This window comes from Seriola aureovittata, chromosome 1, assembly GCF_021018895.1.
Source record: "Seriola aureovittata isolate HTS-2021-v1 ecotype China chromosome 1, ASM2101889v1, whole genome shotgun sequence".
Taxonomy (NCBI): Eukaryota; Metazoa; Chordata; class Actinopteri; order Carangiformes; family Carangidae; genus Seriola; species Seriola aureovittata.
In genome coordinates, this window is record NC_079364.1 from 23,770,823 (window position 1) to 23,788,999 (window position 18,177).

The 18,177-nt window shown below is 40.0% G+C and overlaps 1 protein-coding gene across 1 annotated transcript in view; it reads left to right on the forward strand.

The window, feature by feature from the left end:
* Positions 1-214: 214 nt before the first annotated feature.
* The window catches only part of hcn4 (hyperpolarization activated cyclic nucleotide-gated potassium channel 4), a 68,216-nt gene continuing 50,253 nt past the window's right edge, over positions 215-18,177 (forward strand). Inside the window, exon 1 of the mRNA XM_056373438.1 lies at positions 215-1,419. Within this exon, the coding sequence (XP_056229413.1) occupies positions 740-1,419 (680 nt within the window). The 5' untranslated portion in view covers positions 215-739. The remainder of the gene's footprint in view (positions 1,420-18,177) is intronic.

Sequence of the window (18,177 nt, forward strand, 5' to 3'; positions counted from 1 at the left end):
TTGGTTTATCCATCTGGAGCCTCCTGCCTCGCCGAGCTGAACAATGGGTTTGCATCGCCTACCTGTAGCCTTAACTTGAGAGAACAGGAGAGCGTTTTAAGAATGGGAAGAGCATTCCCCTTTAAACAAGGTGGGCTGAGCTTATTTGCAGTTCTCGCTCCTATGGCAACCCAATAGATCAGCATCATGAATATTCACAATTCACCAAAACGCACCCTGACTATGGATCAGTGATGTCAGCGGTCCCTGGAATGCTCTACTGTATTTTGCATGATTGTGTCGCGTTGTTTGACGGCAGCTGGCAAGACATCTGACGAAAAGAGCATCCTTCGTCGCGCATGACCTTTCTCTCGTCTCCGTATCACCGTCCGTCGGCACATCCCTCACATGTCACGCAAAGGTGACTTTCAAGCAGTTTTTCCACTTTTGCGCACAATGTCGAAACGGCACAAAGATGTACATCGGGGACGCAGTGGCCAAGCGGACCGCCCAGACTGTGCGTGAGGACATATGCAAACTGTCAGGTAGTCTAATTATGAAAAAGAGTGTCTCCCATCTGTGTCAGTAGAGCCACGGCGGTCCATGTCATGTGTAGCAGGCTTTCAGGGATTCAGATTAGCTCCAGACTGATCGCTCTCACAAACAGATAGGGGAGCGCGGGGCTGGTGGCAATAATCGTTTCAATACAGCCTAACAATCAGGATTCATTTAATTTTCTCCACTGTGTCTCAATGTCATAATGGACAGGTTGCACTCCTCCATGCGTAAAAGGCTCTACAGTTTGCCACAGCACATTGGACAGAAAGCATCTATAATGGGCGAAGGAGAAGACGCAGACAAGGACACCCGGAGGAAGAGTATTAGGATGAAACCTCTACCGTCGCCGACCTCTGGGGGAAGCTGCAAAGGCATCGGGGAGAGCAAAGGTGGGGAGTCTGTGATCATGGAGACGGACATAGGGAGACCGATGAAGACCAGCTCAAATGGAGATTGTCGGAGGTTTCGAGGCAGCCTCTCGTCCATCACAAGTCGGCATGTGCATGACTCGGACTCGGCGGAGGAGAGGCGCCTCATCACCGAGGGGGATGTCACCCCAAGCGAGGAGAGCCCCCCCGGAGCCATCGGTGATGGGCCGCCGGATCAAGGCGCGCAAGGTGCCAGCGGTGGCGGTGGTACCCAAAACGACTCCCCAGGCCAGCAGGCAGGGTTTATAAAGTTGGATGGCATTGATCAAATTCTGCCGGACGATGAGAGATTATATCAAGCTGGGTTCATGCACAGACAGTTTGGAGCGATGCTTCAACCAGGGGTCAACAAGTTCTCCCTGAGGATGTTTGGAAGTGAGAAGGCGGTTGAACGGGAACAAGAGCGGGTTAAATCCGCCGGATTTTGGATAATTCATCCTTACAGTGATTTCAGGTAAATTCAGACACCTTACACGTGCTCTCCTCACAACAAATGTTTAAGCATAAGGCGTCACTTTGACGTAGATGCCTTGCACAGGCCCAGATGTTTTTTCTCAGTGTTTATCATTTATTAGGGCATTCATCACCTTAAGAGCAGCCCAGTCATCGTTTTATCCAGCTTTACACCACCTTCATCACTTATCTTACTCCTTCACGCTGAGAGATTACATTTTCCAAAGACAGACAAAAGACCAAAGACATAACTGTTATTAATGTGCTTGACTGCTTTATGAAACCCCTACAATTCATCTATTTATTTATAGGCTAAATGAGGAATTTTTCAGTACCATAACAAAAGAAAAATTCTATTTACTAGTTAGGAGGCCTGGAGACACACTGTGTTGTGTTATGAAAGGACCCTCTGATATATCAACCTTTGCTAATTAGGCTAGTTTACCTATCTTGTGCAGATGCTGTCCAAATGGATACATAATTGAATCCCTTTAGTGGTTTCTTCTCCTTTATTTGAGAAAACCTGTGTTCAGGGGACTTCATTTATCACTGATTAGGGTTAGTGATGAGGCCTTCACTTCACATTCTCTTTACCGGCTTACATATTGATTTTCTTATTATTCTTTCTTTATTTTGAAAAGCAACAGTGTTAAATTATTTACACTTAATTAAATGTGATTAATAATTATACTTGTAGGGCAATTTTGAATTGATCAACACATTTTCAGCATTTAATAGTGTTTCTGTACTATTGACAAAATACAGCAGTTAAAGCAAATAGAGAAAGTCTATAGGCACTGTCGTTGTCGGACAGATTCCGTCGTAGTGCCCTTGAGTATGTTATTGGCCATATGCATCTGATTCATGGCCACATGGAGGCTCCTTCATCCTTGCTTTTAAGATTCCGGAAGGGTTATCAAAGAGTGCTTTTAAATAGTGGATGAAATTAAACTCATAAGCAAATGCATACATATGCATATGGCTTTTTTAGCATCTCAGATTTTTAGCATCTCACATGTCCTGTTTGTATGAGCTGTTTGTCTGCACTTGTTTTTCATTGCCAAAAACAGAGGCAGTTGCCAATGCTGTGGCTTGATCTGCATACTGTACACACTAAACACTCTATAGTATAAACAGGTGTGTATACAGAGTTGATATTATTAGACGGGCCTCATATGATGAAATGCCTTTTGATCGAAACTGCACACATAATTTGCTTCCTTCAACTAAAATAGTTGAAATAAATTTGACAAAATACATCTATTTTGACAACCTCATAGCTTGTATTGTACGTAGGGAATGAACCTTAGCCTCTTTTAATTGAACACATTTTTCTCTAGTTAAATAATTCAGGCAAAAATATTTCATTACAAGCTGTGTCAGCCTTGGCATTTAGTTCACCAGTGCATTCACCACCTATCATTTAAATCATGTGGAGACATTAGTGCTGGTGTGAAGGGATATAGAGGAGTATCATCATTGTTACACGTACTGTAACATTTCTCCTTGTCTGTGACATTGACTGTTGTCTCGGCTGCCTGGTGTTTGATTGACTATGATGATTTAATGACATGCGATATCGAAACGATCACTTATCACAGAGGGGTTTTTTCTCCCTCAAGAACAAGATGTCTGACTTTGAGAGACATGTGAGTTGTAGTGCAAGCTGCTTACAGGCCTGGGGTGTCGGAGGCAAAGGCTAAATAAGACTCTTCCTAGAATAGAAAACAGACACATTTATCTGTCTGTTTATCCTGAGAGAAGGGGCAAATACACCGTGGTGGTTGAGATCATTGGATTTTTCCTTTTTAATTTTGTATTTAAGATAGACTATCTTAAGCTGTCATGAAAAGTTTTTATTTATTTATTTTTTATTAGTTGTTTGTGTATGATTGAGAGTTAGACAGAAAGAGAGAGAATAGATATCTGTACAACCATGATAGGATTTCTTGTGCTTACATTTCAGCCAGTTGTTTCATTCAGGTAGAACCAGACTCAGGTGATAAGTTCTGTTATTTAGTGTTTCCAATCTGTGATTGGGTAATTCTGCATTAATAAGCTGTCAGTTTCCATATAGTATTTTGTCTGTGTCTGCTCAGTCAAAACCTTTAACAAGTATACCAGGCATCTTGGCATATTGTTTTTTTATACTCATACCACTCAGTGTGTTGGTTAAGGATTCCTATTTCGGAATAAACACACAGTCTGGACAGGTCATCGTGAAGAAGTGAGATATGTGTTAGACAGTCTGCCATTTTTGTTGTGCTCCTCCCAGCTGGTTGTGTTTCCTCTGACCCTCTCTGCTCTCTTACTCACTGTGTTAAATGTCACGAGGAAGGGTGATTTTGGGCTTGGGGAGTCTGTCCTGATAGTGAAAGGTCAGAGGTTTGGCACCAGCCATCAGTTTCGAAGTGTCTTTGAGCAAGACACAAACGAAACAGGGAATCTGTTTCACACTGCTCTGAGTGAAATAGATGCATGTGTGTCTCTTTCAGTGAGATGTACCAAAAAAATAAATAAATGAAAATGTGCTGAGAGAGAAGTGTTCTAAAAAATGAGGTTAGCCACCCACTTGTCCGGGGTCTGAGGGTGGATACTGTATATTACCATAATTAAACATTTTGGCGATCTGAGAGCAGTTTGCTTGCAGTTCAAGCACTCAACACTATGATTACATAATCAATCAACTCTACAATTAAAACCACAGATGTGGCACTCAATCAGGAGAATAAAAAACTGAGACTGTGCCGGTTGGTTATCACTGTATGGGAAAAGATTCTCATATTTCTCTCTGGGTAACAGGGAAAAGACATACATATAAACATAAACAGATAAATAAACTTAATTAACTAATAGATATACAAGTCAATTAAAGGATAATAGCACATTACTGAAGGAAGGCAACATCTATGACACCCTTTTATCAGTATTAAACTCCTAAAACCCGTCACATGTTAGCTGGAGAAAAACATTACTTCATGTCAGTTAACACAGCATGTTAAGATGAGTTTCAGCTAGTACTTTATTTTTAATGAACTAAAGGAGAAACATGATACTTGGATGCCTACTTCCTCCAAAATGAGGATCAGAGACAGGACAAGATGACTGTAATTAAAGTACACAAGGAGATGAGTGGGACCTTTTTAAATGGACCCAGAGAAGAGAAGGGTCTCTGTGACTAAAAGTTCTATTCCCATGTCTGCATCAAAGCTTTGGCACTATAAGCTCAAATTAGAGTGTCACAAGGAATCACATAGTCATCACTGTGGCGGAATTCAGCAAAATCTCCTCTTGTCAAGTATTGTATAACGCTAAGAAGCAGGGGTGGAGCAATATCTTGCAAAGGAAAAAGACGGATTAAAAATGGCATCATAATCCAATCTACAGCCTCAATTCCAGATCCAAAGCTGAACATCCTCCTTCGATTCTAAGCAAGCATCTCCGGGTGAACAGATATGGTCAGTTAACCAGAGGCTGACTTCTACAACCCGAAAAAGGGGAGACGAGCTTTCCTACAAGATGACTGATTTTTATGGAGTCTGAAAATAAATATGATTATTACTGACCTTAAGCACACGGTGACCATAAAATATCTGTGGAGGTTTGATAGGATTGTTGAGCAATACATATGATTGGTGCTGAGATAACTGCGCCCTCTGCCCTGCTCCTCACTGGATGCTTCGGCTGGATATCTGCTCTGCTTACTTGTCCCGAAAATGTGACTTTATGATTATTTAAAAGATGCTGTACCATACGCTGTGCTGAGACCTATTGATATGGCATGTTCTTGGTAGTTAATAGAGTGACAGAAGTCATATAATACTTGTGCCCTTTTTAGAGGTAACCAGATTTCTGTGCTATCTCAGTGTTTGACAAAATAATACCCCTCCCTATCATTGCATGATGAAAACCAGGTGATGACTTTTTTTCTTACCTATTTGCATAGAGCCCTCTGACAACGGCACTGTGCAGTGTTCTAGACAAATGATGCGGCACAATATTAGAATGCATCCCTCTGATCGTCAAGTGCCTTTTAATTATCTTGTGATTCAGAGCCCAGGGGACACATCTGTTGGAAAGACTTCCACATTTCCCTGGAGAGATAGAAAAGAAGATGTCGCACATTAGAACTCTTCTTTACACTGAAGGCTCTATTAAGCCTTTTTCCTTTAGAACTGTGTTGCCAACACTATCAGAGAGGGGGGTCGGCTGTCCTGCAGTGTCTGTCAATCAGTTAAATCCCTTTGCAACAGTCAGGCGAATCCTTCCATCCCCTCTCCAAAGTCCACTTTTTCAACAGCCTTTTCATTCCTCCTGCACATCCAGTTCTGTTTCCCAGAGGACACATACCTAGACAGTGGCAAAAATAAATCCTCTGAAAAGACACCTTACAATTTGGCTTCTGTTATTTTTTGCAGAGAATATATTAAAGAAAAGTAGAGCAAATGTAGTACACATTAAGGCTGTGATAAAGTTAAAGGGAAGTTAACTTTTAGGCAAAGTGTTGACCAAATAAAAATCCGCACTGTGTTCTCAAATTCATATGAATTTAACCATTTTCTAATTTGATAATTTCTTTCCCTTGCTTAAAGTGAGTCATAGCATTTTTAATGTCCTCCATTAGCCCAAATAGAAAAATGTTTTTTGGACAGCTTCTCATGGTATTAGCATAGCTCTGTTTACTTGTGCATTTCTGCATATCTTAATCTTCAAGAGACTAAAATGCTCAGGAAAATCTCACTGTACTCGATAAGAATAGAGACTGGTCGCTGTGCTACCTGAACTTAGACTGCCTGGTATTTTGTAGGAAATCTGGGGGAAATAATTTCCATGGTTATTATTCCTTTGATGAATGTTGATAAATCTTGCACAAATTTTGAACCTTAGCTTTGCAGTCCTTATCGAGCACTAGCAGCCACTAACAGCTACAGGCTTTTTGTTGAAAATATAGTATGCTTACTGTACCAGAGTGTGTGTCGTGTTTGTTAGTGTAGAAGGATCAGATTGAATAACAACATTCTCTATTTCAGTCAGGTTGATTACGGTTGATTTGAGACTACGTTTTGCTATTGATTTGTTTGGGTCTTGTGAGGCCTCCAGCTTGCCATCGGTGGCAGTGGATTCATTGAAAAATGAGATGGAGAAACATAAACGGCTGCAGCGAGGGTGATTCCCCTCTGTGTGGCTGTTGGCAGGAGCCTGAGTGAGAGTTACACACAAAGTCAAGATGAGATGCTGTAAAGCCTGGATATATAGAGCCCAATTTAAACAGCTTTTGTCAGTTTTTCAGTGCTGTAAGTCTTAATGCCAGTGACTGTAATATCCATATGAGATCATCATGTTAAATAAGAAATTCATGAACTGAATCCACCCTGTAGAGTGTTAGCCTGTGCCTTCATGGGCCATGTCTTTTTGTCTTATAGTCCTAATCTGCATGGGAAGGTGGAGAAAAGGGCTGCGTGAGACTACATAGGATGAATGACACTATTCCTTTCGGTCTCCATTAAATAATTCCTCCTTTAATTTAGTGAGGGTAAAACATGGGGATTACAGATGGTTCTGGCTGGGCCTGAAAGTGGGGTAATCAAAATAGGCTGCTGTGCTCAACCACGAATATTAGGAGCCAAGAGATTATTACAGCACAATTTATTTAATGGAGGGAGCCCAGGGAGGATGTGCGTGGCCGGTGGGTGGAAGGTTGCCTGTAATAGTGACAGAATGATTGAACGGTACCGTGTGACCTCGCCAGGCACACTTGTGTGGGAGTGTGAAATCAGGACATGGGATCACAACTGTAAAAGAATGGCTTTTTTTTTTTTTTCTTCTGCACGTCTGTAATTCCCCCCCCCCCCACAACATCACTTAATTCAGCTTTATGTATTTGGCAGAGAGCTGAATTTAACCTTGGAAAAGTAATCTCGAGTTGAGATTATATTGATTGATTGGACATTATATACATTTTGAAAATGGGAAACCTGCTGGAAGCATTCTCTGTGCCGCATGTCACCCAGCTGTTATGCTTGATGTATTTTTGGTCACCTGACAAATGTAATGTTGTGTGTCCTTCCCGCTTCACCATCCTCTGCACTGCAACATCAATTTATAATCTCTCCAGGTGGATACACAGCACTAGGCAGCCAAGATCCCATTCTCAAGTTTTTCCTCTTTTAACACATTTCAGTGTCAAATTTATTTCTCTTGCCACTGTACAGATGTGATTATTGCCCCACTGACCAGAGGTAAATATGTCACTTTCACTTATGTCAACATTTCAGGGTGGTTGATGGAGAAAAGGTGTATTTATTTTTATTTTTTTAACAATTTATCACCCAATAGTGAAGTCACATTTGAAGTTCCTTGTATGTGACATTAGAGTGACCACGACCTCTGAAGACCTTTTTGTACATTCTGCCTCTGGCTATGCTACAGCATAATTTTAGCACCATATCCTGTTTTGGGAAAGAGAAAAGTGCAAATGTGTGTTTTCAGAGTCTGTTCTCTCCCTACAATGGACTGACATCGATCCCTAGTTGACTTCACCTGTCCACTTGGCTCATGCAGGGTAGACGTTGAGAAGGGGAGGGAACAAGTTACAACAGGATTGTTGACCCTAGTGACACTTAACGTGTAAATTTTGCAAAAGGGGCTGCAACTCACCGCTAGCAAAGTGATTGTAACTGTGGAGATTGACTGAATGTGATACTGATGCTTACTATTTGCTTTTTATTTTGGCCTGTGGCACAGTGACAATTATTTTCCATTCACATACAGTAGTTACTCTGGTTATAAATATAATTTTACAGTTAGTTAGTTTTGATTTTACTGTGACATTTGACATGTAATCAGCGCTGGACGTAAAAGTAATCAACATCAATACAGATCATATAGGCGTTATCTTCCAATGAATCCCAAGAGGGCATTCTTTATTTTGATTATGGACACTGCAGTGATCCAGCCGTCTGCATCTTCACCTAATTTATAGACTAAAGAATAGTCTCTCTTGTATTTTTTGTTTTTATTAACATTAACATATTATTTAACATAAAACAGGAACATTTTGAAAACAAGGAATTACTCGATTGCCAGCAATCAAGTAAGCACAGGAGCTGTATTATATGGGAATTGTCAGCATGGTTGGAATGAATAAAGATTGATTTGGTTAAAATACCTCCTGTATTCTATCTCCTGCTTCTCTCTGATATCTTCCATTCAGCATCCAGGCACGCTATTTTCTCTCACACACACACACACACACACACACACACACACACACACACACACACACACACACACACACACACAAAATCACAACTTCCCATGTGTTGACCTCTGCATGCATGCTACAGCCCCAACGCGCTCATTCCTCCTCACACAGATTCTGCTATATCTAGTACATACAGGTTGACCTTTTCAGCCCTGCCTGTGTCCCAGGTGGATTCTCACACCCCTTGTCTCTCTGAAATTGGATTGCTTTTTTCCTATCAGCCTAGATAGGAAATGGCCAAGATGTGAAACTGGCGCTGATATGTTGCTTCAGGGGGTGGACAAAATATGAGAAACACCATATTAAAAAGTACTTTGAATTTAATGTAAGACAGTCTCCATTTCAAAGTCAGCTTAACAGGCAATGTCTATTAAATTCAGAGCCAATTAGCAAAATGTGCCAGAAATAATTATCATTTCCACCTGTAGGTGACTCAAGTGGAAGACCATGTGGCATGTAACAGTGACAGATACATTGCATTTCATTCGTCTACATCTCCAAATCTTCTTTCTGTCTTTCTTATCTTTTAACTATCAAGTAATATGTAAAAAAACAAATTATTCTATTTTGCCATCTGTGTATGGCTATTACAAATGATTACCATGTGCTGGAGTTGGTTATTATTATCAATATCATCATTTATATTTAATATAATTATATAATAATATAATTAAAAAGAAAACAAAAAAAAAGCTTTACAAAATCAAAGTAGATCAAACTGTAGTTAAAAAAAAAAAAAAAAAAAAAGTTTCTATGTTTTTGTGTGAAGTGTTTTGCCAGATGTAATGTCAAAGCATATCATTCATACTTGACTAAACCTTAACTCAAGGCCCACTGCTTCAACTGCATTTTATGATTTTCATCTGCAAATGACATTGGTTCAGTTGTTATGATGTTTTAGTTGTTATTTCTAAATGTATTAAAAAATATAATGAATAATATGTAACTGAACCAACTGTGCATATGCTCACATTTGCTGATGAAAACCATGAGATTGCAACAAAAGCTGGAACTTGAGTTAAGACTATTCTGTCAAATTGAAATATGTGAGTTTGTGGCCACTTTTGTCTCTATACTGTATACATTCAGGTCTGTACTGTTCTCTTGGTCCATGTCACTTTTTACCACATACCTGATGGTATTTGCACCTGTGAATTCTCAAATGTGAAAAATGTTCATCTTTGTAATGAGGGGTTTATTCACTGCAACCCTACTATAATATCCCTCTCTATGTAATTGTTGACGGACTGTTCTTGCGGAAGCAGTCTGACATCCTGCAATCACATTCTCAGTCTCCTGAGGAAGAGTTGATCTTCTGTTTTTCATTACATATCGCACCAATGCATGGACATCATGGTCATCAAATGGGTGCTGTTAATGTAAATGCAGATGTCACTTTAATCACTGTTCCTATTGAAACAGCAGTCATTTGAGTAGTTGAAGCTCCTGCCATCCATGCCCCTCCAATGAAGTCACTTAGATCTTTTCCTCCTTTGTGGAAGCATCTGCATTCGTTATACTGTAAGTCTCCACTCATTTATTCAGGGTTTTCCTTTTTAATTTGTCACTCGTCTGTATATATAACAACACTTATGGCAGGAGGATTGCATTTCCATGAAGGACTTCTCCATGCTTTACTGTGTAAGAATGTATAGAAGGCTAAAGTGCTTTGGAAACAGTGGGGTTTCCACTCAGAGAGCACCAGAGTCCGGTGCACTGAATAAAAAACTCTGTGTGTGGCTGGCGTGATTCACAGGAAATGTTACCCTGGATCAATGTGTTAGGCCTGGCCCTGCCACACGCTGGGTGTCTAGAAGACTTGCAGTGGTGAGAGACAGACTGTTCCCACTCCTCTGCTATGGGTGGGGGGAGTGACTCCTGATTTATCTTCGCCGTCTCATTAGTCAATTGCACGTCCTCTTTTAGCCAATGCCAGCTTTGGTTGTACCAAGTTACCCAGTGCTTGATTCAATAGGAAGGCAGCAGCAAAGTTAAATCAAATAAAATCAATAGTATAAATCAAATATCTGACCTTGTCTAGCATGTACAATCGAGAATGTATAGAGCTAACAAAATAATAAATCCTGCCTATGGTTTAACAGTCAGATAAGCCTCCGCTTTTTCTTACTCACGCAGACCAGCAAAAATCAGAAACTGCATCTTCTCTTCGATTTGATTAGATTTCATGCTCAGTGTCTTCTTAGTGAGGGTTTTCCATCAGCTTTTAAGCTTTATTAATTTTGGTATTTATTAACCTCATTCTTTTTGTTTTTCCCTTGCATCTTTTTTTTTTTTTTTTAAAAAGAGATGGTGATCCCAGAAAAAATATTTTGTTCTCAAAACTACAGCATGCAACAAAGAAATGACCCCTATGTCCAGAAGACCATACTGACATGGCTCTCTCCTCGTACACTCGCATACACTGTCGGCTGTCTCTGCCCTTCAGTCCTAATATGTTGTACGGTCTCATTTTCTCCCACTGTTTTCCACACCTTATTTTTTTTCTTTTTGTGCCCCTACTCTTCCTCTCACCCTTTGACCTCAGATCACCGTTTTGGAGATGGATAGAAAAGGCTTTCATTGTGACTGCTCCATTCGCTGATTGCAGCACCTGAAGTTGTGAAGATAATGGCCGAGCAGTGGTGCGGCCCAGAGCAAGGGCATGAGGTGATGGTCTAAAGCATGACCAGCGCCTGCTATTACAGACAGTACATGATCTTAGCACATCATCTATGTTAAGAGAAAGCCCATTGCTCCATTTTTCTCTCTCTCTCTCTCTCTCTCTCTCTCTCTCCCTTGCTCTCTCCTGTCGACCAGTGCAGTGCGTTGGTGGGGGAGGACTTTTTCATTTTGCGCTTAGTTGTGAGGCCCTGGCCAGTGTTTCCTCGGCCACACTCTGTGGCTGGCTGACAGGGGACCCTTTTGACATGACCCTAAGGACCTTGTGGGAGATAACAAGGCATCATGATAAAACACAGATGCAATTAGTGGCAGGATGACAGTCCACGAAGCGCAGAGTGCAGATACTGGCAAATGGTGGTAGGATAAGTGAATGCTGATGGCACCGGCTAGAGAGCCTTCTTTCCTTTCCGAGTCTTCTACAGCTCTGCCACTCACTGTCTCTCTATGTTTTTCTCCTCAGGCATATTTATTTTCTAACTTTATTTTCAGACTACCCAGGTACAGTTTTTGTTTCTCGGCGCAGATAGGTAGCAACTTGTTCTCTGAGAAGCTGTGAAGGACTCTGCAGGGCAGCAGTGACAAGGACAGGGACACTGAGTAGCCACTCATGGCACCAGGTAGAGCCTCTCCAGAAACAGCCAAAAAATAAAGGAGGAAACTTCCCACTGGTATGAGAAGGGGACAGGAAACACAGACTTGAATACTTCGGAGCGTTCTTCTCAATGGACTCCCTGATTACATCTGGTCAGTTTGTAAAGTGGCTCTGGTGATTTCATGATTTAGTCAGGGCTCTTAAGTGCACACTTGTGAGCCATTCAACCATCAGAGCAAGTTTAGGTTGGACTTATTTCAATGTGAGGATCTGGGGCATCGTTTTGAGTGTCTGGGACTGATGCTACAGATGCTACAGCATTCAGAGAATTTCCCTAAGTTGGTCAGCCTGGTTCCGGACGTCTGAATCGTATCCCCTCATCTCCAATTTTGAACAAAGATGAAGAAACTATTAAATTCCAACCAATTCAAGAGTTATTATATTACTGATTGGTTTTAATATGACCATTAATATAGAATCATCATTATGGCAATGTGTTGTGTATGTTTTATTTGAATCCAAAGTCAACTTTACAGTATATAAAATGCACTGAACACCAAATGACACACTACAATGAAACACATAAAGAGAGGAAAGGTTTTTGTTTTTATAACTTATATTTAGTTGTTTTTAGTATTAGTCTGAGCTTTAAAAGACCTGTAGATAGGTCAGAGTGATAGTCTCGTGGTTCCTTTCTTGTATTTGAATTTTAATGGTTATGCATTTCCTTCTTTTACATTTGCCACTGTTTACCTGTAAAGGGTCAGACCTCTGTCTGTTGGAAAACGTGTTCCACTGCAGCGGACGTGACATTGGTCATAGCATTGTCTTTCTGTTGGCTGTGTTGAATAACAGTCCTAGACAGAGCTTTAGAGGTGAATGAAAAATCATACGCTGTACCCTTTTCCTTGATGTCCTACCAGCAGAACCTCTTGTAATCTTATTTATGGACCTCTTTTAGCAGCATTAGGTAAGGCTGACTCCTTTCAGTTGATTTTGCTTCTCCTCTCCCTTTGCAGGTATTTAGTAAATCCCTCTGTTTTCTCTTAGCCTAAGGTTGGGGAGCTTTGCCTCTACCTCTGATGAAATCTTCTTAGCCTAGGTTTGATAAACCAGCGTACCTCACCTAAATATAGCCACCTGTGACTCTACAGCCCCAGTGTCAGTGATGTGCTTGCAGTGTGCCTGCTGGCTGTGCCTTGCAAAGACAGCGCCGTTATGACAGTTCATTGGAGCGAGTGACAACAAAAATAGGATTAACCCTTTTGACCCCATGTTTTTTTTTCCTAAACACTTAAATCTTGCTGTGTTTGCCAACTAGCTTGTTAATAACAAAACCGATGGGCTGCTCTTTTATGTGCAATACACAGACGTTTTTGTTGTTGTTGCTGATATTGTTACAAATGTTGTTCTCCTGTTAAGTGTGACAGGCTTTATCATAGATCGCCTCTGCCTGTGGCTAAATGTAGCTTATGTTAAGTGAAGAGCCTTTCATGCTTAATTTTGATTTAGTCCACTTCATTTATTCATTCAAAACTGGCATTGGACTTAATGAGTCTGCTGCTCTTTTTGCACAGCTAAAATTCAGCTTAAATGGAAGGTAGCGCCAAACAAGTGTTTCAAAGGAAACCCAAAAATGCCGTACAAATCTATATTTATATTTTTATAATCTATATTTTTTGTATTGATTTGCACCTTTTTTTTTTTTGCTTTTGATAAATTATTTTAAATTAATGTGATTTTGGCCAAGTAATTAAATAATAAAATAAAGTAATAAATTAATCTCACTCTGGCTTTTAAATGGACTGATGTGATACTTGAAATAAAATGAACAAATAGAGAAAATATATTTTTTTAAATACCATACATGGCAAAACATTAATGCTCTTTAATATTAAAATTATTTTAGCAGTTACACAACTAAAACAGTAATTTATGTTATGAACCTTTAAACCTCATGCCTTAGGTTTAGAGCTGACTTTGACTATCTTGTTGCAGATCTAGAGAACTCTTTTGGTTTGAGTATGAAGAGATATTATCTCAGGCGATGAGATGTGAAGCTGTTGAAGTTGACAAAACAGTGTGTGGATTCTACTTTATTCAGTCTGCCCTTGCCAGAGAGCTAATGCTAGCTAACAGCTGTCAGGCTGATGTCACAGACAGTGCAGATGAATTCGTGAGCAGACTTTCAGCCTCTGCCCTATCTGTGCTCAAAGTGATCATTGAAGTGGATGTCTGGCTGTATCCAGTCCTACTTAGTTTCAGTTAAATATTAGATACAGTAAAATCTAGTTGCAGTTTTTACAATGTAGGTCAAAAAGCATTTATGCCATAAACCAACTTCTGTGGGGAAAAGAAAACAGTATTTTAAGACTAGAATTACCACCCTGTGGTTGTATACCTCTGCCAACCAGCCAAGTTGCAGGTAATATGGTCAAGTTGAGTTACAGCATTGAATAATGGCCAGACGTGTTTTTGCAGATCATGATGTCAAAATGAAGTTGACCTTTGACCATTCGGATATAAAACATCATCACTTCATTATTTTATCTTATTATCATTGAGTCCAAGTAAATGTTTGTCCCAGATGTAATAAAATTCCCTCTGGGTGTTCTTGATATATTGCATTCCCAAAAACATAATGTCCCCGTGACACTTGAAAGTTCATCCTTGAGTCCAAATGGACATTTGCGCCAAGTTTGAAGGGATTCCCTTCAGGAGTTCCTGAGATGATCAGAACACCAAAACTGTATCACCGTGACCTTAACCTTTGACCTTTGGCCACCAAAATCTAGTCAGTTTATGAGATATTGAGTCCATGAGAATGGGACTGACAGACGGACAACGCAGTCTGATATACAAGATTAAACAGATCAGGTATGTGACCCATTCACATGATTTACCTTCAATTTCCGTTAGTTTCATGGTCACGGTCAAACCTTAAATATAACAATTTTATAAACTTTCTATAATGTCTTTTTGATGAAATTTGCAAGTCTAAAATGTTGTATCAATATCTCCAGAACCCTCATGTTCTCTTAAACACTGGTGTTTACGTGTTGAAATAGGTTTCAGGTAAGAAAATGTGGTTTATGAGAAGTGTGTGTTGGAATGAAGTGGTCAAAATGAGACAGGGTTTTTTTGCTGCTAATATTTACATTAACATGAGTCATAATTCTCAGGCATATGGTGAGTCAGTACTTCTGAGCAGGACCCCTGATAACTAATCTTCAGAGAGAAAATGGGAGCAAATGCAATCTCTCACTCACTCACTCACTCACTCACTCACACGCACATCACAGAGAAAGCAAATGAATTATTCAAAAAAGAAACTGCTTTTTTATGCAAAAACAGATAAATTTCAATCATTTAATCAGCCCATATCACATTTACAATTCGAACCATGTTGGCTGGTGCCCTCATGGAAGTTTTTTGTGGGAGCACCCACTGTTCCTCTGCTGTTCCCATTCAGTCAGTGTGGTGCAGAATAACGGGAGACGCTGTTAAATGCTGTCTGAAAGTTGTACCTGACATAACAGATGATCTGCTTGCATTTCATCACTCTCCCAGCATGGTAGCCAACAAACAGACATATATCTGTAAGGGAAATGTAAACAAGTTCGCACACATGCATGCACAAATACAAACATGTACTCCCTGTGTATCCCCTGTAAATGCATGACAATATATCCCCTAATTTAAATATTTAAATGCTACTCTGAAAGTTAAGTGTGTGTCCATCTCTTGCTGTTTGTGCTGGCTCTCATAGTCCCTTCAGGTAGCCTGTCTGGCAGGGTGAGGAGAATGAGAGAAGCTTATCGTGTAGTCAGATGCACTCTAGGGGTGACAACATGTTCTTGCTGTCTATGGTCACCCCACTGGAGAGCAGAGATGGCTGTGGCTCTGTCCCTTCAGACTGCAGAATGTCAGGGCTCCCTTCATCAGTACAGTGAACTCTCAGCACCATAACAAGTTAGGTGTGAGCTATTCAGCTGTTTCTCTTTCTCAGTGTTTCCAATGTTTCTCTGCTGCTCTAGGCCTCAGTTTTATGCTTTTGGGTTGTCCGTCTGTTCTTCCCATTCTTGTGAGCATGGTATGTCAGGAATGCCCTGAGGGAATTTCTTCAAATTTGGCACAGAAGTTCACTTGGTCTCAAAACACAATAAAACTAAAAGTAGAAAAAGAAATGGATAGTACCTTAGATTACTATATCTTTCTATCTCCTGCCACACCTAAGAGTATCGCTTTCATATCACCACTGCTAGGTCACTGTTTTGTTTCAAGACAGGTGATACAGCACCACACAGCATGAGTCTGTGATTTGGGATGCACACAGGGAGTGATAAGGGATTGTTTAATGCCTTTGAAATGTCCGCCTAACATCCCGCACTTGCCCGACTGTATTTATAGAACAATGTTCTTCTATGTCAGGGTCCCAGTGCATAATAAAACACAGTAAATGGATCCTTGCTATGTTTAGGTGGCCTGACCTCCATTAGGAGGCAACTGCAAAAGTGAAAAGTAGAAATCACGAGCGTTTACTCTACACATGCATGCACAAACTCTCACACGCACAAACGTGCATGTAAAGCCACTGTCTGCATGTACACATGAAAACATACACAGAATACAAAAGGATTCCTACACAACTCTTTGAAATTCTGTTGACTGAACTATTTCCTTCTCCCAAAACACAAAACAAAACAATGGTATTTGTTCTAGGAATGTCCTAAAACTTCATATGGATTTCTTCAGCCGGTAGATTGATTTAATTGGAAAAAAATATCCAATAGTACCGTGAAAAATGACCATTATCGGATTTATTTTTCTCTATTTTGTGTTGTAACATGTCATGCATTTCCCCTTTCATTAATACAGCTGCTGCTGTTAATCTTACCAATCCCCACACTCCTATTACAAGTGAGGCTTGCTCAAACAGGTGGCAGCAGTGGCTGTTTTATGCCAGGGGGATGTTCAGAGGTCTTAAAAAGCATTCTGTGTTGTTATTCTTTCTGAGAAGACGTTGAGGAGCTCTCCTCTGGCACTATTTTTCTATTTTTTTCACTCTGTTTCCTCGCTCTGTCATTCACATGGCATCATCTAACTGCTGGCTGAGGGTTTGTTGTAAGGTTTGATTTTTTGTTTTATGAGCCAGACATCTTTGTCTGGCCCCCACTTCTATGGCTTGTCTTGTTCTTGTTTTTGTTTTTTTGTTTTTTGGTGCTGAGAGAAACCCAGTTGTTGAATTCAGATTGAATTTATTTTTATTGACCAGCCTACGGATGGCAATCGCAAGGCCTTATTGAGTAAAAGTTTCCATATATGACCAAATATCTATAACGTTTCCATTAGTGGTAATGAGATATATACCTAAACCTACATGTTTGATTGTTATTGCAAGAGGCTCAGCCTCACATATGCATGGCTGTAGACTGTCAATCTCATCAGTATATCATTGCAACTAGCTTTTACATGTGTTGTATGCATTTCACCGCATGCACTGCTGCAGACTTGTATACATACATACATGTTCTTAGCTGTTTAATTGTGTTTCATGGGATATTGCTCTCTGCTTTTTGAATACTTTCTTAAAGGGATTTTTTTAATCTAACAATCTTTTCTTAATTAGCCCATTTTTGATAAGTCATACATATTTTACATTGAAATTGGAATTCCATATAATCTTTTGAATAAATAATATATATTTTTGTATGTCAATTTCACATTAATATTGTATTTTATTATTTTGTAATTTGTTGTAAAGAAGCTGTAGAAATGCAAAGACCCTAACACGGTCCTTTACTAGTATAAATAGATAAACAAAAGCAAGGATTTGCAGCTGTTAAAGATACTGAGAGAAACCGATTATCTTAGTTCATTGCTGGTAGACCCTGTCAGGTGCTGGGAGCCACTTACATCCCATTAATACGTTGTGTAGCTCATACAAATGCACAGGCTATCTAGTATTTGTTATATTAGGGAACATGGCAATATGAAGAACAAATGTCATTACCTATGTTTGCATTTCTTCCTTTGAAGTTTTTCTTGTCCTCTTGGGTTTTCAGTCTTAACATGAGCAAACACAGTGGTGGCAAGGTCTGTCTAAATATAACTCCACTTGACAACAAGCTGGAACAGTAGCTACCCTTTTACTTTGAAGAATTCCAATTACTGTCACTGTTTCCTCAGTGTGTGTGTGTGTGTGTGCATGTATGTGTTTG